Below are 22246 nucleotides of genomic sequence, written 5' to 3' on the forward strand. Positions count from 1 at the left end.
TCCATGTCCCACATGGGGCTCAAAGTCTTAATCCCCATTATACAGATGAGGGTACTGAGGCACATAGAAGTGAAGTGACTTGCCCAAGGTCACACAGTAGACAAGGGATGGAGCCAGGATTAGAACTCAGGTCCTTCTGTCTCCAAGGCCCATGCTCTATCCACTAGGCCACGCTAAGGTGGTTGGAAAAGGGACGTCCAATAGTGAATGCTAACCAAGAATGTCATAGCCATGGCATTGGTCCCAGGGTCATTCCTGTACCCGAGGAAGCTCAGGGGGGGAAGCCAAGTTTGCTTTTGAGTATCCATCCACCCACCTTCACCAATCACTCCCCCCCTCACCCTTGGATTTTCACCCTGCATCGGCCCGACAGCACTCATGGACATATCCTTAATTAATTTATTTATATTAATGGCTGTTTCCCCCTCTGGACTGTAAACTCATTGTAGGCAGGGACCGTGTCTACCAACTCTATTACACTGTACTCCCAATATTACTCCCAGACTAAGCCCCTCTTTCAGCTGCCCCTCCTCTCTACACTGCCCCAATTTGCTCCCTTTGCTCTACCTCCTCCCTCCCACAGCATGTGTATATATATGTAAATATCTAAAATTCTATTTATTTATATTAATGTCTGTTTACTTGTTTTGACATGTAAAGATCTATAACTCTATTTATAGTGATGCCTGCCTACTTGTTTTGATGTCTGTCTACCCTCTTCTAGACTGTAAGCCTAGTGCGGGCAGGGATTGTCTCTCTTTATTGCTGAGTTGTACTTTCCAAGAGCTTAGTACAGTGCTTTGCACCCAGTAAGTGCTCAATAAATATGATTGAATGAATGAATAAATGAATAATCTGCACATAGCAAGCACTCAACAAATGCAATTGATTGATTGACTGATTAACCAGCTCAGCTAACCAGGGGAGAATCAGACAGTGAAGGGGCCCAAGCCTTGACTTCAGCCCCAAAATTCAAGGATCCTCTGTTCACATCAGCTTTCAGTCATTTGCACTTCAGAAAGTGACCAAGAGGCCGTGGTAACAGATTTTTCTCCCTCGCTTCTCTGCTTCGTGGCATTCCTGCAAGGCATCAGCCCTTTCCAAGCATTAGCAATTCTCCCAGATGCCTCCGTAAAATCTGAAGTGGCGGCATGTACAAAAGTCAGCTTGCCGGCGAGGATCAGAGATTCAGACCAGCTCCGAGTCCCCATCAGCTTCTGGCCACCTGGGAGGGTTCAGTTTCAGCACAAACTTGACATCACTTCAAAGCTTGAGGTAAGAAAAATCCAGCTAACAAGGAAAACAAACAGAGGAGCCTGCATAGCACTGAAAATGGAACGGAGATGAGAACAGATTGCCAAGCGGCTGTTTTTCACACATATGGACTTTATGTGTCCCAGAGACTGACAGAACTAAAGTCATTTTCAACTGATGTCTGTTGATGGAACCACGACCTGAAGGTCAAGTGCAGAATCCCACTCATTCAATCTGTCACCACATCCTGTCAGCTCTTCCTTTGCAATACTGCTAAAATCCACGTTTTCTGCTCCATCCAAACTGCTACTATGCTGATCCAAGCACTTATCCCACCTTGATTACTGCATCAGCCTCCTTGCTGACTTCCCTGCCTCCTGTGTCTCCCCACTCCAGTCCATATTGCACTCTGCTCCTGGGATTATTTTTCTAACAAAACCAGAGTCCATATCTCCCTAATCCTAAAGAACTTCCAGTGTTTTCCCATCTATTTCCACATTAAACTCCTTATCATCAGCTTTAAAGCACTCCATCCAGCTTGCCCCTCTCCTACCTTACCTCATTTATCTCCTACTACAGCCCAGTCTGCACACTTTGCTCCTCTAATGTCAGATTGCACACTCTGACCTAATCAATCGTATTTATTGAGCGCTTACTATGTGCAGAGCACTGACCTAATCTCGCCCATCTCACTGCCGACCCCTTTCCCATGAATCCTCTGGCCTGGGATTCCCTCAGGCTGTATATACACTAGACCACCACTCTCCCTACCTTCAAAGGTCACATCTCTTCTGAAATTAAGCCCTCAATTTCCCTAGCTCCCTCTCCCTTCTTTGCCATTTATGCACTTGGATTTGTACCCTTTGGGCGCTTGGTATTCACTCCACCGTCAGCACTTATTTACATATCTGTAACTTATTTATATTAACATCTGCTTCCCCCTACAGACTGTAAGCTCCTTGAGATCACGGTACGTGTCTACCAACTCTGTTGCATTTTACTCTCCCAAGGGCTTAGTACAGTGCTCTGCACAAAGTAAGTGTTCAATAAATACCATTCATTGATTGACTGCGGAATGAAAAACAACCTTTCTACCCTGCAGCTGGAAGGCTAGCACAATGTCAATTACAATCACCAAGTCAGTCACAGACAACTCCAGGCCATTTCCTTCCACAGACACATGGACCCATTGGCAAGAAGAGTTCTCCTTTTGTACAACTTATTTTAATGCATATTCATGGTGTATTTTTGTTTCCAGCTTCAAAAACTAAAATCAGAATCACAAAATAACAGTGCCCTCCCTGGCCGTCCATCTCCTCCATTCCCATGAGGGTCTTTCCAACCCCAGGGACTGGCCCACCTCAATTTAGAATAAGAATAATAATAATAATAATGATGGTATTTGTTAAGCACTTACTATGTACAAAGCATGTTCTAAGCACTGGGGGATACAAGGTTGTCCCACATGGGGCTCACAATCTTAATCCCCATTTTACAGATGGGGTAATTGAGGCACAGAGAAGGTAAGTGACTTGCCCAAAGTCACACAGCCGATAAGTGGCGGAGCCAGGATTAGAACCCATGACTTCTGACTCCTTAGCCCATGCTCTTTCCACTGAACCACACTGCTTCTGGGCCCCCCAGAGATACCTAGGAGTCACATTTGGCCATTTTTATGAGGAACTCTTCATGCCATACGGTGCATGAGCCAAATGAAAAATCTAGGACTCACTTCTCTGCCCTGCTTTTCTTACTATAATGATTTACAAAACAATGCCAAGGAATGTCATAAAAATGCAAAAACAATTGGCTTTCCTACCAACATAAAAGGAAAACAAAACTCATATTTACAAACACAAAGAGTAACAGGCAGGTATTTACACAAAGTCTTTGCAAAAATCTTAAAACGGGAGAAGCGCAAAATATCGTTATGTACAGGAACGTGCCTGCTAATTTTGTTGTACTTTCCCAAGTGCTTAGTACAGTGCTCTGCACACAGTAAGTGCTCAATAAATACCACTGATTGATATTACACTAAATGGTTTTTCCACTAATTTATTACATTTGAATGATTTTTTTTCCCCAAGGGAAGGAACCCTAAGTCTCAGTTTGCAGGTATGGCAGGTACAATTTTCCTTCCTCACATTCCAGTCCACCCCAGTCTCCCCAGACCCCCTCCCCTGCTGTCCCTCGGAAACCCACTCCCATGCACATTTGTGCAAATCTTGGTTTTGTCTTTATCTCCCACTCAGTTGGAGTTTAAGCTCCCCCAAAAGGTACTGATCCCCCTCTCTGGTCTTGCCCCACCCACACCAGAATAGAGGCTATGGAGGAGAACGGGGCAGGAAGAGTAGACACATAAGCCCAATTGAGCCACAGCACAAGCCAATCTGTGCTGGTCTGTCCACGAGCTGGAATTCTACAGGCCCCAGGGCCTGAGCAGGTCCTGCTCTGCAGGCCTATCTAGACTTTTCTCCAGTACACGGGGTCAGTCTGTCACTGGAGGCCCAGAACGGCTCCAAGAGATGCTAACAAAACGTTTCAGAAAACCAAGTTTGACCATCTGTGGGAAGTCCAAGTCTCTCAGCCTCAGAGAAGATGGGGCCCCACTACTGATTTCTAGACCTTCAGCCTGGATGATGATGCCCCACTGGCCCTATACTTATTCCCAAGCCCCAAAAACCACGCATGCCAACCCTGGCTGATTTTTCTGTTTCCTTGTTATAATGAAAATTATTTCAGAGTGCAAGGAAACGCTTGCCACCTTTCTCAGGTCAAACCTGGGGGCGGATTAATCAATCAATCAATCAATGGGAGAGTGCTTACTGAAGGAATGTGGGTAATTTGAAATCATGTCCCTGGGCATCAAGAGTCAAGGGCACACTAAGGGTTCCCTGCCCAAACACCTTAAAGAGTGTCAAGCTCAACAGGGGACGGTCAGACCCATGGTGGTCTGAGGGCTTCACGGAGGGTGGCTAATAAGGGCATTCGGAAAAACCAGACTCCAATTCGCCTGCAACATCGCAGGTATTCCGTGATGTCACAGGTGTTGCAGGGTTTCACGATGCGACACGATGATATCACATTCAAGTCAGTTTTGCAGCAGTCTGCCCACTTCCAGCCAAATTCACTCACACCTACAGCACTTCTCTTGGGTATGCTACCCCCACCCCCACAATTTATTCCAGAACTACTGTGTTCCCCTTGCATGTTCACGTGAACTCACTCTCCATGGCTGAGCTGCAGGACTCAGCAGCCGGAGCCGTGGTGGAGGAAAGCTTGGTGCTGAAATGAAAATACCAGACAAGCAGGCATCTGGCTCCTATCTGGGCCAGACAAGGGGCAGGCTAGCTGAAACCCAACTGCCTTTGTAAAAATTTGGACAGCCGGTCACCCTAGTTTTGTGTAAAATCCAAGTTGCTTCTCAGGGATTTTCTCTGGGATTTTTCTGCAGAGCACCAAGTCCCAAAAGAAGATTCCCAAGAAGCAACTTGAACCTTATAGAAGAAATGAATATAGATGCAGAATGGAGTGACTGTCCTCTCTCCAACCCCCACTTCCTACCACCAGCTTAACTGCCAACTAAAGCCAACAGAGTTTCAGGTTGCCATGTTTCCCAGGCAGTGAGCTGTCATGGCTTTACATGACTTCATTGCAATTTCCCCAGGACAGAGTGGCTGACTGGAAATAGAGATAGCATTTTGCTGTCACATGGCAGCTGGCTTTCTGTGAGCTTGTGGAATCCCATGGGACCACTGCCTTGAGCAGTTCATCAGCACTGTTAATCTAGAAAGGTCACACTTTATTCTTTGGATCCATAATGAATCCATGAAGAACAGTTTGTAGAGTATAAAGTCCTTTGCCAACTACCTAGCTTCATGTCTATTCTCAATTTAGCACGTAAGAGATACTAAAAACCAACCAAAAAAACTAGACGTTACACAAAAAAGAAAGAATTGGAAGAAAGAAGGATTAACTTACGGCCCAAGTTTTTGTCAGTCTAAAAATGGGTGCACTTTGCAATGCTGACACCACAGACATGAGCGAATGAAGATTATTCAGATCTAGAAGCTTCTGAAAGAGAAATAAGGATAGTTTATGTTAAAACATTCCAACTCAAAATGTTTATCCACTGATAAAATTTATGTAAATTTGTAATAATAATAATGATGATGATACTTGTTAAGGGCTTACTATGTATCAAGCACTATACTAAATACTGGGGTAGATATAGAATAATCAGGTCAGACACAATCCCTGTCCCACATGGGCTTAGAGTCTAAGTAGGAGGGAAAAGGATTTAATCCCCACTTTACAGATGAGAAAACTGAAACAAAAATGTTAAGTGATTTGCCCAAGGTCACAAAGCAGAGAAGCGGCAGAGCCAGAACTACAACTCAGACCCTCTGACTTCCAGTCCTGTGCTCTTTTCATCAGCCCACACTGCCTCTATTGCTTTGAGAAAAAAGTCAAAGAACAAATATACTTAGAGGAAATTTACAAAGCTACTTTTTTGCTCTAAATTGTCCAAAAATGAATGTTCATTAAGTTTCTGTCATAATCAATGAGCTCTACTAATTGCTACAGAAGGAAGAGTGTAGTGAAATCACCAAGTGTGCAGAAAACACTAAACTTTTCAGGGTGGTGAAATACTTTGAAGAAAGGGATAATTGAGTGCTTAAATGTTTGCAGAGCACTGTATTATGTGCTTGGGAAAGTACAATACAACAGAGTTGGTAGATATGATCCCTGCCAAGAAGGAACTTTCTGTCTACAGGGGGAGATGGTCATTGAAATAAATTACAGAGAGGGGAAATATGAGAATATTACATAAGAGCTATGGGGAAATTTACATAAGTGCTGCATCTTAGAAATGGCATAATAGAGCTGGAGAAGAAACAGCGAAGAATGATCGAAACAAATAGGGGATGGAGGTGCTGCCGTGTGAGGGTAGACTGGAAAGGTTACGGCTGATGAATGAAATTCTTCTTCAACTGACATATCAAATTTGTTAACCCAGGAAGTTGTGCAGGCAGAAAATATCAGCAAATCAAAGAAAGGTTTAAGATAAATTAATGTAGAAGTGATCCAACTGGATTACTATGGGGTAAGGTAAGAAAAACAGGGGAAAATGATGGATGATTAAGGATGGACGGAAAGAAGGGCAACCATCACATTATTCCTCCAAAAATCTTGTTGCCACTGCTGGGGGGACAAGAATACTGGACAGGGTGGACCAGTGGTGTGACAATACAACAACAATAATAATGATGGTACTTCTTAAGCACTTACTTTGTGCCAACCACTGTTCAAAGCGCTGGGGTACATACAAGGTAATAAGTGTGACATAGGCGTCACAGTGTTAATCCCCATTTTACTGATGAGGTAACTGAGGCATAGAGAAGTTAAGTGACTTGTCCAAAGTAACACAGCAGACAAGTGGCGGAGCCGGGATTAGAACCCACAATGGCAATAAACAATGGCAATGTTTATGGCCGTATGGTTTTACTTTTCTTGTAGACAGGTCTCAGTTCTTTCACTCTACCACAAATGCCTACTTGAAAATGAAACATTCAATAAATGATTCAGGAACCCCCAAGGAAGCACTGCATTAAAATCCTGTGATGTATTTCTATTAAATGAGGATTAGATGCCTGTCTCTCTCCCCCTTAGACTGTGAGCCCCACGTGGGAAAGTGATTGTGTCTGATCTGACTGCACTGCATCTACCCTAGCAATTAGTACAGTGTGTGGCACACAGAAAGCGCCACACAAATGTCACAATTATCATTATTATAATTTCAACTGACAACATAAAATTTTGCTTTGGCAATCTTGGTAACTTCTTTTACCAACTCTAAACTCGGAAACCTTCAGGATTCAATTCCCTCTAAATAGCAAGTTCCTTACCATCGCCCACTACCTTCAGACAGCTGTGCAATATGTGCACCCCAGCTGCAGGGAAATCAAGGTCCCTCAGATAATGCAACTCATTCCTCCCTGGCTTGCCTCCTCCTCTCTGCCGCTACTCCACTTTTGCTTCCCACACCCCTCTCTGAAAAGACAGAGACCTTTTGGCACGCCAGCATTTATTTTGCAGAGAGAAAATATAGGAAATATTGGAAAATATAAGTGTGTACAAGCAAAACTATTGGGAAATAGTGCACCTTCTCCTGTCAAAGCAGGAAGGCTGTCTGGAGGAGAAGGGCTCTTATCATCATCTCTGTGTATAAAATGGAAGTTACTGAGTCTTGGGATACATGGGTGGCAGCAGCACATAGGCTCGGGGGAGTCAAACACAGGGTTTCCAGCCAGAGAAGGAAGGGAAAATAAAGTGGTCTAAGAAGGAAGAAGAGGGAGGAAAATAGCTAAGAGCAGAAATGAGGAAGAGGGATCTCATGCAGGAACAGAGGCGGGGAAAATCCTTGCTCCTAATGTGCTCCAGCATCAGGAAAGAAAAAAGGAAAACAGGAAAAAGGTAGACAGAGATGGGGAGGACATTGTTAAAGGGTGATATTGGTAATAAGTTCAGAACTAATAAGGAGGAGAACTGCAGATGGAGAGCCAGAAAGGGGGACCAATTACAGATATCTGAGCAGGCGATGATTAGAGACAATTACGGAAGGGTGGGGGGCAATGGGTGAGAGGAAGAGATGGGCACGAGGAGAAGTGGGTGAGAAATAGTAGCATTTTGCGACCTTACTGGATGGACAAGATAAAGGACCAGGAGGAACTGGTCCTGAAGTTAGGGGATCTGGGACCAGGTAGAATGGGTTTTCCTTAATGGAATTGGGATGAGAACCCAGGTCCCCTGATTCCCAGGCCCATGTGCTTTCCACTAGGTTGTGCTGATATCCAAGGATTTTAAAGATTTTAAACTAATCTCCACTTTTACCACTCAAAAATTTAAATTTAAACTATTTCATTTCATGTTCTGAACCTCACACAAGAATAAAGGATTTTTGATTCAATTATTTATTCATAATAATGTTGGTCTCCCCCTCTACCCTGCAAGCTCCTTGTGGGCAGGGAGCGTGTCTACCAACTCTGTTGTACTCTCCCAAGTGCTTAGTCCAGTGCTCTGCACACAGTAACCACTCAATAAATATCATTGATTGATTAAAAAGAGGAAGTTCAATAGGAGAAAAAACTTCAGGGGGAAGACAAAAATTTCAGCTTTTGAGGGGGGGACTGAGCTGCAGGAGATAGAGGTTTGAGGATCATCCATCTGGAAAGGAGAGTTGGCCATGGGAGCAACTGATATAAATACAAGAGATTTCCACTGGGCATTAGGAAGACCCTCTTAACCATCAGGGTGATACTGTCATTCCTATCAAGGATAAGCAGGGTGGTGTAGTGGAAAGAGCTTGTTCCTGGAAGTCAGAGAAACTGAGTCCTAATCATCCACCAATCCTATTTATTGAGTGCTTACTGTGTGCAGAGCATTATACTAAGTGTTTGGGAGAGTTGATATAATAGAGTTGGTAGGCATGTTCCTTTGTCCACAGGGAGCTTACCGTCTAGAGGGGGAGGCAGACAATTAAAGGAATTATGGATATGTACTTAAGTGCTATGGGGCTGAGGGTGAGTTGAATAAAGGGTACAAATCCACTATTTATGCAGGAGAAAGAGGGAGTAGGGAAAATAAGGGCTTAGTCACTGAAGGCCTCTTGGATGTGATTTTAGTAATCCCAGGTGTACCACTTACCTACTTGTGAATTTTGGAAAGACACAACTTCTCTGCAACTTAGTTTCTTCATATGTAAAATGGGGATCAAATATCTGTTCTCCCTCCCCCTTATACCGTGAGCCCCATGTGGGACAGAGATTGTGACAGACCTGATTATTTTTGTCTACCCCAGTACTTAATACAGTACTTGGCACATAATAAGTATGTAACAGATACTGCAATCATTATTACGGAGGATGTAGAAATGTCTAAAGAAAGAACAGGTGGCTACCTGACTCAACTAGCCATTCACTGATCCAACAGCAAGGAGCTGGACCAGATGGTCTCTCGACAACCACACTGGCTCTGGGGCCTGAGCGTTTCGGGTGGGGGTGGGGGTGGGGGTAAAGTAAGTACTGAGTTTGTGGAGGAGAGGTGCTGGAGAAAGTACTAAAGCAGTAGTAGGAGGGGAGGAGGTTAACGAAGGAAAGACTGTGACTCGGAAATCCAGTTCAATAACGAGCAAGGAGGGGCGGAAGAAGCTGGGGCGTGGGAGGTTGTTGATTCACAGCAGAGCTTCGCAGAGAGGTCCAGGAGGATTTGCTCAAAGAAGTGACTATCGGCCTTGGTGCGTAGAATCCCTTCATCTGAATATGACTGGGAGGAATAAAACCACAGGGAGTACGATAAGAGAAATGGAGAAGGGAGGCCACACAATCAGTGTATTCCTTTTTCTTTACCCAGCAGTTTGTACGTGACAGAGGTGACATAGGTGGAGGGTTGAGGGGTCAAAGAAAGTAACAGCTTCTTAAAGATGGGGGCAATTTGGGCATTTGTAAAAGGGGTCGGGAAAGAGCCAAAGAGAGGACATAATGAGAACCATTAGAAATTTAAAAATGGGCTCACCTTTGCTATTTTCACAAAATGGCTCAAAATTTCTGCCCTGATTTTTAAAGTCTGTGCTGTTAGAATTTCTCGTACAACCCAGAAACTGACCTGTGAAGATAAAACACAGACAAAAATTAAATTCAGCTAGAGAACAGGTAGAGAGTCACACGGAGAAAAGCCACATCACTACAAAGCAGTTACAGATCCTTCTGGGGCTTCCCAGTGGAAGTTTAGGAGGTGGCTCACACATGACCCCACAAAGCACAACTGGAAGAGAAAGGGCTTGTGCTCCACAAACCATAAGGAAACACTCGGGAGTTGAAGTGCAGACTTCGTATTCTTTGATGTTGGTGTGGTTTTGACCAGGAAAACCTTGGCCATCTCTGGAGAAAACATCATATCACCAGGAGAACATCAAAACAAGTCTCCATCTGACTATAAGACTCACTCAGTGTTTACGTTATTCAGGCCTGAAATATTCAATGTCTTTCATTATTTATTTAATTTATTCAAAAGAAAGCGAACCACGCTGCCTACAAAATCCCATAAAAAGCACTCGGGGAATGGTACTAAGAGTTAATAAAGAGATTTGGCCCACATCTATTTTCTATTCCAGGTTATGGTGGCACGGGTGTGATAATGTGCTTTCTTTATGGTAGTTAGAAAACCACAAAAGTTAATGGGAACAAAAACTGTTTTTCACAATGGGCACATTCTTACTGGAGAAGCATTTGCTCAATATACTGTTTGGGGATCTTCTTACAAACACCCAGCTGTGTCTAGGACACTCATCTGTTACCACGGCATCATTTTTTCCAAGGAGTTGTAAAAGATTAAATTCAGATTCTAGAGTTTACTAGTCAGTTGGTGATGAAAGCTTTCCCTCATTTACATCTAGAGCTGTCCTTCACATCTGAAGATGCTGCTGCTGGTGACAGGGAGGTGTTACCCGTGAGTGTGTGTGGCTGAAAAGAATGAAGTAAATCCAACTCCACACAGGATGAATGCAAAAAGTCCCGGGCAGCACTCTTTCATTTGCCACTTTTAACCCTTGCCATTTTCACATTTACCTCTTGAAATCTCTCCACTCCCAAAATATCAATCACACTGCTTCACGTAACTAACTGGGAAAACTCTTCTCCCTGGCAAACCCTTACCTTGCTCAACCATGATGCCACCTTCTACCATGTTTTTAACTATGAGGTACGAGTTATCTTTCTGAGCAAATTTAAGACAGGCACATCCTTACAGTTCTTTGTGGAAACACAATGTATTGATCCAGACTGTTATCTTGGATGGTGGACCACCATTTCTGCCTCTCTCACTTGCCCACCTCATGATGCCCTATCCAAGTTCTCTCCAAAGCATAAGAGTCCTGGGCCAGTCCCCCAACCCAACTTGGGGTGGAACTGCATATCCTGTGGCAAAGGGCTAGAATAGATGCCCTGGCATATTTTCATGGTGCAGTGTTTAAGACATTGTCTCTGAACAACACATATGGATACAATCTTGTTAGCATCATTTTTGAACACGAAAGGCAGCTACATATAATGTGAATTATTTTTTAAAGTTGCTGGAGAGAGCTAGTAGGAACATATGGTCTCATTAGTCAGGGCCAAAGAAGAAAGGCCAATTCTCTCTCCTTCTCCCTCTCCAACGTTGTCTATGCTTACTCCCTCTCCAACGTTGTCTATGCTTAAAGAATAGATTTCAGCTATAGTTTCATACTATATTTTGACGGGGAAGAAAAGGATGTAAATTAATTTACATGAAAAACAAAGAAATTAAACTGGTGGGAAAAGAGCCTACCTCTTCCTTTAGACTGGAATATAATTTTACTCTCACCCTCCGCAGCAAATATCTTGGTGGGTCACTGTCCGCTCCATGGAAATCGCTTCCTCCCCAAGTTTTGAAATCTTTGTACTTCCTACTATAACAATGCTCCTCTTGCGGTACCACTATACGCAAACAAGTTTTGTCTGTCTCCTCCATTCGATTCGAAGATCCCTGAGGGCCAGGGAACATGAGTCTTGCATCTGTTGTACTTTCCTAATTGCTTAGCAATGTGTTTTGCACTCAGTTGGTCCTCAACAAATGCCACTGAATGATTAGCTAACGGATCGAAGGGATGGATGAATTTGCTTTGGCAATTTCACCCAGACAGCAGTGTTTTCTGCTCTCACCTCCAAGGACAAATATCTCAGTTCCCAGACTTTGAATTTCCTGCCCCCTTCACCACACCCCAAATTTAACTCTTTTTCTCTGCCCCTCACCCTCGCCAACCCCATGCCAGTCCTCCCCCATTCTATATCTACTGATTCAATGTGGCCGAGTTCCCTTGGGACCACAGCACAACTGCCACTTATGTTGCTCCACCCTCAGCTCCTCACACCAGGCACTTACACGACCCCTAACAGTTCCCACTTTCCAGGGTGTCAAAGTCTGCCTTCCGGGATTCAACCGCAGTGTGAAGTGTGAGATGGATGACGGGCAAAGGTCCAGATGGGAAGAGGGTCTTCTCACCCACCCCACAATCCCCTCTGCCACTCTTTCTTTTTTTATGGCATTTGTTAAGTATTTCTCAAGGGCCAGGCACTGTACTAAGTGCTGGGGTAGACAGAAGACAATTGGGGTGGACACAGTCCCTGTCCCACATAGATCTCACAGTCTTAATACCCATTTTACAGATGAGGTAACTGAGGCACAGAGAATTTAAAAGACTCACCCAAGGTCAAAAAGCCAACAAGTGGCGGAGCCAGGATCAGAACCCAGGTTCTTCGGACTACCGGGCCCATAGTCTATTCACTAAGCTGAGCTGCTCCTCTCTTCCCTTAACAACCTCAATCCAACTCAATCCCCTGAGTTTTGCAGACGTAGAAGGCAGGGCCAGTCAGATCCAAGACCGGCCATAGTCCTTTGGAGAAGCAGTGTGGCCTAAAGGATAGAGCAGGGCCTGGGAATCAGAAGAACCTGGGTTCTACCGCTCTGCCACTTTTCTACATAGGACCTCCATGGGACAGGGACTGTGTCCAATCTGATTAACTTGTACCTACCCCAGCGCTTAGTACTGTGCCTATCACATAGGAAGTACTTAAATACCACAAGAAAAATTATCTTTCATTCATTCAAGTGTATTTATTGATCGCTTAATGTGTGCAGAGCACTGTACTAAGCCCTTGGGAGAGTACAATACAAGAATGAACAGACACATTCTCTACCCACAAAGAGCTGTCTAGAATACCTCCTTTAAAGCCACACCCTAAATGTGAATTCCTACAGAGTCTCCCCACATCACTAGACTATAAACTCCTTATGGGCAGGGATAACGTCTACCACCTCTGCTGTAGTGCACTTTCCAGAGTGCTTAGTACAGTGTTCTACCCACAGTAAGCACTCAACATATACCACGGATGGCCTGCATGATATGCACATGCTTCTGCTAAAGTACAAATAAGTACTACTTCGCCAGACAATTTTATTCCAACTTTTCTTGGTGATCCAAGTGAAAAATGTTCTAAAATGCAACCTAAAATGGTCAGGGCTGGTGGTTCTCTCCATGTGCATATGCTTTTCTGATAGATTCAGTCTCCATTAACACAATGAATTTAGAGGCAAAGATGTGCAGTGACACTGATTGTGATAGTTCTACAACTCTGAGTTACCAAGACTGAGCAGATCTGATCTTGACCCGTTCTATAGCTTTGATCACAGTGGTTACCACAGCTTTGTTTCACAATGATTTCATCATCATCATCAATTGTATTTATTGAGCGCTTACTGTGTGCAGAGCACTGTACTAAGCACTCGGGAAGTACAAGTTGGCAACATATAAAGACAGTCCCTACCCAATAGTGGGCTCACAGTCTAAAAGTGGGCTCACAGTCTAAAAACCTAGATAATAATCATGATGACATTTATTAAGCACTTACTATGTGCAAAGCACTGTTCTAAGCACTGGGGAGGTTACAAGGTGATCAGGTTGCCCCACGGGGGGCTCACAGTCTTAAACCCCATTTTACAGATGAGGTAACTGAGGCCCAGAGAAGTTAAGTGACTTGCACAAAGTCACACAACTGACAACTGGCGGAGCTGGGATTTGAACCCATGACCTCTGACTCCAAAACCCATGTTCCTTCCACGGAGCCACGCTGCTTCTCTGCTTCTTAACCTAGATGGTTAATAGGAGTACAAAGCACTATAAAAATCATACTGAACTTCATGTTCATCATTTCTCTGGATATCATCTGAACATGAGGCTGTGGCCCACAAAATAAACTGAACAGCTTTGCCTGATTTAGCAAGTGTCTGTGTTTAATGATTATGGTATTAGGAGCCCAGAAAAAACTGCATCCTCTGGAGAGCTCATCTGCTAAGCAGGAAGACTGGACTGGCATCAGTGCAAATAACCATGTAAAGGAAATAAAAGGAATCCCCTGAGATCTTGCAATGAAGTCATACATTTAGGGGAGGCAGCAGGGCCTAGTTGAAAGAGCCTGTGACTGGGAGTCGGGCCACCTGGGTTCTAGTCCCAGCTCTACCACTCGCCTACTGGCTGACATTGGGGCAAGTCACTTAATATCTTCGTGCCTCAGTTTTCTCTTTAAGAAGCAGTGTGTGCAGGAGGAAAGAGCATAGCACAGCCCTGGGAGTCAGAGGACCTGGGTTCTAATCCCAGCGCTGCCACTTGCCTGCTATGTGACCTTGGGTAAGTCACTTAACTTCTCTGTGCCTTAGTTCCCTTCATCTGCAAAATGGGTTTTCAAAACCTGTTTTCTCTCCTACTTAGACTCTAAGTCCATGTGGGACCCGATTATCTTGTATCTACTTCAGGACTTAGTATAGTGCTTGGCACATAGTAAGCACTTAAATACCACAATTATTATCCCTCTAGAGCCTGAGCATGTTCTGGGTAGGGAACGTGTCTACCAACTCTCCCAGGGGCTTAGTACAGCACTCTGCACACAGTAAGCACTCAATAAACACTATTGTTGATGATGATGATTGATGACATGATGTAGGATGGAGATACAATACCCATAAAATAAATATGGATAAAATATGTTCACCTCCCCCTCTGACTGTTAACCCCGTGTGGCACAGGCACTCCTCCTGATCTGATCATTTCGCTGATTCTACCTTGGTGCACAACATAATGCTTGGCACACAGCAAGCAATAAATACCATCATCATCATCATTACTCTTTGATATCTGACAGCCCATATTTAGTGTGAGAAACACAAACATTTGAGCTTTAGTGATAGCTCCTCCAAATTTGCCCAACTGCCCTCTTGAAGATAATCTACTTGGCTCTATACTGCAAATAAAACTCAACCAAATCTCTGAAGAGTAATGGAAAAGTCATTTCATTGGGTTACAGAGTAAACACAGGTTAGCGCCTTTTTAAATGCCTGAGGAAAGAAGCTGCAGGGAAGCAACAGTGACCTCCAGGCTTAGGCATTTCCTCCAGCAAAGGACCAGCTGGAGAGATTCATTCATTCATTCAATCGTATTTATTGAGCGCTTACTGTGTGCAGAGCACTGTACTAAGTGCTTGGGAAGTACAAGTCGGTAAAATATAGAGACGGCCCCTACCCAACAACGGGCTCACAGTCTAGAAGGGGGAGACAGACAAGAAAACAAAGCAGAGAGATGTTAGCCAAAGACCTGTAGCCCAGGTGGCTATTATCCGAGAGGCCTGGACCAGATGTCCTGGTTCTTCTTTTTTCAAATGACCTATGTCCATGAATCATGGAAAAAATATACGAGACGGGAAACGGTGGTGGGACTGGTTAGATTTAATTGCATTCGATGGGACTCCAGTTCAGAGAACTCGTCATTCCTGGCAGTTGGAGATGAGAAAATCCAGAGCCCCTTTCTCAAACCTCAGCCTTGCTCACAATAAACCCGCAAACGGGGAGCTGGGAGACCAGTTGGGCCCAGGCATGATGCTGGTCAGCGGAGGTGGCTGTTCAGAATTGGGCCGGTGGATGGGATGGTCGTTCCTCACCTGGTTAAACCTCCTGGTGAAGGCCACAATGTTGGGGGCAAGACTGTGCTTCTCTTTCTTACTCCATCCACAGCTGGCCAGTTCCTGGAAAATATAGCAACAATCATTTCACACTTGCTCTCTTCTCACAGTGCAGAAAGGAATAACAGTAATTTCACAGCTCAACTAGTTTTGCATGTGGGCAGCCTCGAAGCTTGATTCAGGGGCCAAGGGCCACTGAAGCAGTACCCGCCATCCACTGTGGGACCCAGACCAATAATAATGGCATTTATTAAACACTTACTATGTGCAAAGCACTGTTCTAAGCATCAGGGAGGTTACAAGGTGATCAGGTTGTCCCACAGGGGGCTTACAGTCTTCATCCCCATTTTACAGATGAGGGAACTGAGGCACAGAGAAGTTAAGTGGCTTGCCCAAAGTCACACAGCTGACAAGTGGCAGAGCCAGGATTTGAACCCATGACCTCTGAGTCCAAAGCCCGGGCTCTTTCCACTGAGCCATGCTGCTTCTCTAATAGCTGCACAGAGGAGAAGGGACAGAAGGCAAAGCATAAGTACAGCTTCAGCTGAACTCTCCCAAGTACCCCAGGTAGAACTCAATAAATACCACTGATTGATTAACTGATTGATCGGAAGAGGTGCATTCAAGAGGGCAGAGAACCGATAGGTACTATACAGTTCCTCTCCTTTCATACCCCATTGTGATTAGATTCTTTTTAGGGCATTTGTTAAGCTCTTACTGTGTCCCAGGCACTATGCTAAGCACTGGGGCAGATACAAGTTAATCAATTTGGACACAGTCCCTGTCCCATATGGGGCTCTCAGTCTTGATTCCCTTTCCTTTCTTCTTTCTATCATATTTGCTAAGCACTTACTATGTGCCAGGCACTGTACTAAGCCATGGGGTAAATACAAGGTGATCAGCAGCGTGAAGCAGCTAGCTTAGTGCTTAGTGGGAAGAGCACGGACTTGGAAGTCAGAGGTCATGGGTTCTAATCCCCACTCCGCCACTTATCAGCTGTGTGACTCTGGGCAAGTCACTTAACTTCTCTGTGCCGCAGTACCCCCATCTGTAAAATGGGGATTGAGGCTGTGAGCCCCATGTGGGACAGGGACCATGTCCAACCCATTTTGCTTGTATCCACCCCAGCGCCTAGTACAGTGCCTGACACATAGTAAATGCTTAATAAATACCATAATTATCATTATTAGGTTGGGCACAGTCCCTGTCCTACATAGGGCTTACTGTCTTAACCCCCATTTTACAGATGAGGTAACTGAGGCACAGAGAAGTGAAGTGACTTGCCCAAGGTCACATAGTCAAAGTCAGGATTAGAACCCAGGTCTTTCTGACTGCTAGGCCTATGTTCTATCCACCACCATTCCCCCTGTAAGGAACCTGTCCATTGAGGACACCATCATCCTCCCTGGGAGGGACCGCTTCATTGACGATCATCAATCGTATTTATTGAGCACTTACTGTGTGCAGAGCACTGTACTAAGCGCTTAATACCACCATCTGCCCTGTGACTGAAACCTGCATCCTTGGTATCATCCTTCCCTCCTCACTGTCGTTCTGCTCTCACATTCAATCCACTGATAAAACCTGCTGATTTTTCCTCAAAAACATTTCAGTCAATAAATCAGTGGAATTTCCTGCTTGATTGTGAACCCCATTTCAAACCTGATTACCTGGTATCTACCCCAGCGCTTAGTACAGTCCTTGGCTTAGAATAAGCGCTTAACAACTATCACAATTATTATTATTTAATGAGTGCTTACTGTGTGCAGAAATCTGCACTAAGCACTTGGAAAAGCTCAGTACAATAGAATTGGTAGACATGATCCCGGCCTACAAGGAGCTTACATTTCATTTATCTACCCCTTATTCTCTACCCATAAAGCCACTACGCTGGTTTGAGCTCAAATGGACTACTGTATCAGCCTCTTCACTGTTCTCCCTGCCTCCAGCCTCTCCCCGCTGCGGTCTGAATCAACTTCGTGAAACAACTCCCAGCTCACCTTCCCCCTCTTTGCAAAGCTCTCCTATCATTGAAGGACCTGGGTTCTAATCCCAGCTCTTCCAAGTGTCTGCTGTGGGACTTTGGGCAGGTCACTTCACTTTTCTATGCCTCAGTTACCTCATCTGTAAAATGGGGATTAAATCCTCCTCCCTTCTACTTAGATTGTGATCCCCATGTGGGACAGGGACTGAGGGCTCGGGGTAGATACAAGGTAATCAGGTTGGACAAAGTCCCTGTCCCTCTAACTTATATCTACCACAGTGTTTAGAACAGCACTTGGCACATAGTCACCCTGCCCACATAAATATGAAGGCCTCATATTTACTGAGGGCTTACTGAGTGCAGAACAATGTACTAAGCGCTTGGGAGAGTACAATATAACAATAAAAAGACATATTCCCTGCCACAATGAGTAAAGCACTTAACAAGTACCATAACTGTCATTACTACTACTATTATTATTCATTAGGTTTTTAACGTGTGCAGAACATTGTACTAAGCATTGGGAAAGACTACCCAGATGGGAATTAGATGTGATCCTTGACCTACAGAGGCTCACTATCTAAAACAACATAGTGATAATAATAATGACTCTGGAATTTGTTAAGCACTTACTAGGTGCCAACCACTGTGGTAGATACAAGAAAATCAGAATGGACACATTCCAAATCTATTTAAGATGTTTAAAGAACTTTTTGCATCCTCCTTTAAGATGGGTCATCACACCCTCAACCAGAGGTGAGTATCTACCAGTATAATGGGTAAGAAATGCTGTTTTACTGCCAATGTGCTTCTCATCTTCAAATTACTGTCTAGAGAAAACTGAGGACTGGTCAAGAATGCATAGAGTAAGGAATAAAATTGGCAAGAACTTCTGCAGATAAATTCTATTAAAATGAAATTAGGTCATGAAATAGCGAAGGAGAGCTTTTGAGCCCAGTTACATAAAGAAGAATACCCTGGGGATCCTGTATTAGGGTACTGCACTCGGAGGAACTTAGGGGGAAGAGGAGAAATTGCCTCAGTGGCACGTGGGGGATAAAAGGGGACACTACTGATTGTAACGACAAGGAAACCAGCATTTTCCATTTGCGGGGTGGATTTCTTTGCGTGGAAAAGTAGCCCAGATTGCTACTTGCACTGTATAATATTTATCAAACCACTAACGTTTAAAGAATTACATGAAATATGTGCTTCTTGGGATGTTACCCTACTGGGATTACAATGAAAAGAAATGCACAAATTAAATCAATGAATGGTATTTACTGAATGCTCTCTATGTGCAGAGCACTATATTAAGTGCTTGGGAGAATACAAGTCTACAGAGTTGGTAGACCTGATCCCTGTCCACAGAGACCTTTCAGCCTAGAGGAGGAGGGAGACATTAAGATAAACTTACAGATAGGGGAATGGAAGAGGATAAAGATATGTACATAAGTGCTTTGGGGTGGGCGGTGGGGTAAATATCAAGACCTTAAGGCATACGGATCTAAGTGCAAAGGCAACCCTGAAGGGAGGGCAAGTAGGGAAAATGAAGGCTTAGTCAGGGAAGGCGTCTTGGTGGAGATGCAATTTTAGGACTATTCTGAAGTGGAGAGAGTGGGGGACTGTTGAATTTTAAAGGGGAGGGTGTTCCAGGCCAGGGAGAGGATGTGTACAAGGGCTCAGCACAGAGATATATGAAATGGAGGTTCAGAAAGTAGGTTGGTATTAGAAGAGCAAAGTAAGAGGACGGTATTGTAGTAGTGGATCATCAATGTAAGGGAGGCAGGAAAGAGCTGATTGAGTGTGAGCCCATTGTTGGGTAGGGACCATCTCTATATGTTGCCAACCTGTACTTCCCAAGCGCTTAGTACAGTGCTCTGCACACAGTAAGCTCTCAATAAATACGACTGAATGAATGAATGATGGTAAGGAGTTTCTGTTTGATACAGAGATGGATGGACAATCATTAGAGATTTTTGAGGAGTGGGGAGATATGAACAGAATTATCTTTTTTTAGAAAAACAATCTGGACAGCAGAGTGGAGTGTGGTCTGGAGAGAGGAGGGACAGGAGGTAGGGAGGTCAGTGAGGAGTCTGACCCTGTAGTCAGGCAGGATATGACAAGTACATGGTAGCAGTTTGGATGGCTAGGAAGGGTCAGATTTTTGTGAGGCTGTGAAGGTAGAACTGACAGTATTTTGTGACTGACTGGATGTGTGGGATGAATGAGAGAGAAGAGTCAAGGACAATGCCATGGTAATGGGCTTGTGAGCGGGAGCAGGATGGTGCTCTCTACAATGACAGGAAAATCAAGGGGAAAGCAGAGTTCAGATGAGAAGAGGAGGAGTTCTGTTTTGGACATGTTAAGTTTGAGGTGTTGGCAGGACACCCAAGTAGAGATGTTCTGAAGGCAAGAGGAAATGTGAGACTGCAGTCACGGGGATAGGTCAGGGCTGGAGAGGTAGATTTGGGTATCTTCTGCATAAAAATGATAGTTGAAGCCAAGGGGGTGAGTTGGAGCCATAGGTGGGAATGAGTTCTCCAAGGGAGTGACTGAAGATGAAGAATAGAAGGAGAGAAGCAGCTTGGCTTAGTGGAAAGAGCCCGGACTTGGGAGTCAGAGGTCATGGGTTCTAATCCCGCTTCTGCCACTTGTCAGCTGTGTGACTTTGGGTAAGTCACTTATCTTCTCTGGGCCTCAGTTCCCTTATCTGTAAAATGGGGATGAAGCCTGTGAGCCCTACGTTGGACACCCTGATTACCTGGTACCTACCCCAGAGCTTAGAATAGTGCTTTGCACATAGTAAGCACTTAACAAATGCCACCATTATTTAATTTTGAGCCTTGAGCTACCCCCACCATTGGAGGGGGAGAGGCAGAGGGGTAATAAGCTCCTTGTGGGCAGGGCTCATGTCTACCAAATCTGTTTTGCTGTACCCTCCCAAGTGCTTACTACAGTGCTCTGCACACAGGAAGAGCTCAATAAATACAACAAATTGATTGAAGCAGTGAAAGAGACTAAGAGGGAGTGGCCAGAGAGAGAAGAGAACCAGGAGAAATAAGTGCCTGTGAAGCCATAATGTTGAAGTCAGCAGAAAGGTCAAGGAGGATTAGGACGGAGTAGTGGCCATTGGATTTGGCAAGAATGAGATCACTGGTGACCTTAAAGAGGGTTTTTTCCTTGGAATGAAGGGGCTGAGAAGCCAGACTCCAGGGGATTGAGAAAAGAGTTGGAGGAGGAGAGGAAGGCGGGGCAGTGAGGGTTGATAACTCCTTCAAGGAGTTTAGACAAGAATGGTAGGCGGGAGATGGGGTGGTAACTGCAGGGAACAGTGGAGTCAATGGAGGGGATTTTTTTGGTTTTGGTTTGTTTTGTTTTAGATAGTTTGAAAGTAGGGGCGATGGAGTCGCTGGAAAGGGAGTGGTTGAAGATTGCAGTCAGGAAGGGAAGAAGTCAGGAGGCAATTGCTTTGATAAGATGAGAATGAATGGGGTCAAAAGCAGAGGTTGAAGGGGTAGAATTTGAGATACTGCTGGGAAGGACGAAAGAGTCAAAGAGAGGGCAAGAGGAGGAAAGGCCTCGAGAGGACCAGGGGAAATGTCCCCAAATCCAACAATACTGAAATCTTCACTGAAATCCTCTAGGAAACAAGCTGAATATTTTAAGCTTCATTCTTCTTTACTGACGAGTTTTACAGGATTATAATTGATTCAGATTGCATCACCTTGCTTTGAAACATATGAGTTGGCCTGAAGCTGTCTCAATCTAAAGACAGATATGTCACGATCCAAACCACTGAACTTACTTTAATGTAACTGAGGAAAAGCACACTAGGGAAGGCAGCACCTGAGTTATTTGCAGAGGATTCAGCAGGATTCATTATATATTATAATTTACTTATTTATTTATATTAATATCTGTCTCCCTCTCTACACTGTAAACTCGTTACAGGCAGGGACCATGTCTGCTCATTCTGTTGTACTGTTCTCTCCCAAGTGTTTAGTGCTGTGCTCTGCACATAATAAGCGCTCAAATAAATACTACTGATTGATTGCCTGATTGATTTTCCACCCATCACTGCCTACTAAAGAGCCGCCCTACCCCGGGGTGGCTAGGCTACGATGGATGTGTTTAGTGGCTACTGCAACTACTCCTGTCCTTGGGCCCTACTTCCTTTAGTATTCATTTCTTCTCATTTTCCTCCTTTTTTCTCCAAAGTTTCCAGCTCCCTTCTGTTTTCATTATTACACTGTTTGGATGAGGTTTACCTGCTTTAAAAAAAAAGGCTTTATATGCAATATTTTGAGATCTGGAAAAAAGTCTTATTAGAATCAATCAATCGTATTTATTGAACACTTATTGTGTGCAGCTTGGGAGAAGACATCCCCTGCCCACAACAAGCTTAAAGTTTCAAAGTCCT

General features: G+C 44.3%; 1 protein-coding gene across 4 annotated transcripts in view; it reads right to left on the reverse strand.

Annotated features, from left to right (window-relative positions):
- Window positions 1-22246, reverse strand: part of RALGPS1 (Ral GEF with PH domain and SH3 binding motif 1) — a 479351-nt gene that overhangs the window by 312054 nt on the left and 145051 nt on the right. For all 4 annotated transcript variants that reach the window (XM_038744645.1, XM_038744644.1, XM_038744643.1 and 1 more), the window contains exons 6-8: window positions 15819-15902; window positions 9829-9918; window positions 5236-5328 (exon numbers count right to left, since the gene is read on the reverse strand). In XM_038744645.1, the coding sequence (XP_038600573.1) occupies window positions 5236-5328; window positions 9829-9918; window positions 15819-15902 (267 nt within the window). The remainder of the gene's footprint in view (window positions 1-5235; window positions 5329-9828; window positions 9919-15818; window positions 15903-22246) is intronic.

The sequence above is a fragment of the Tachyglossus aculeatus genome, chromosome 4 (genome assembly GCF_015852505.1).
Source record: "Tachyglossus aculeatus isolate mTacAcu1 chromosome 4, mTacAcu1.pri, whole genome shotgun sequence".
NCBI classification, from domain to species: domain Eukaryota; kingdom Metazoa; phylum Chordata; class Mammalia; order Monotremata; family Tachyglossidae; genus Tachyglossus; species Tachyglossus aculeatus.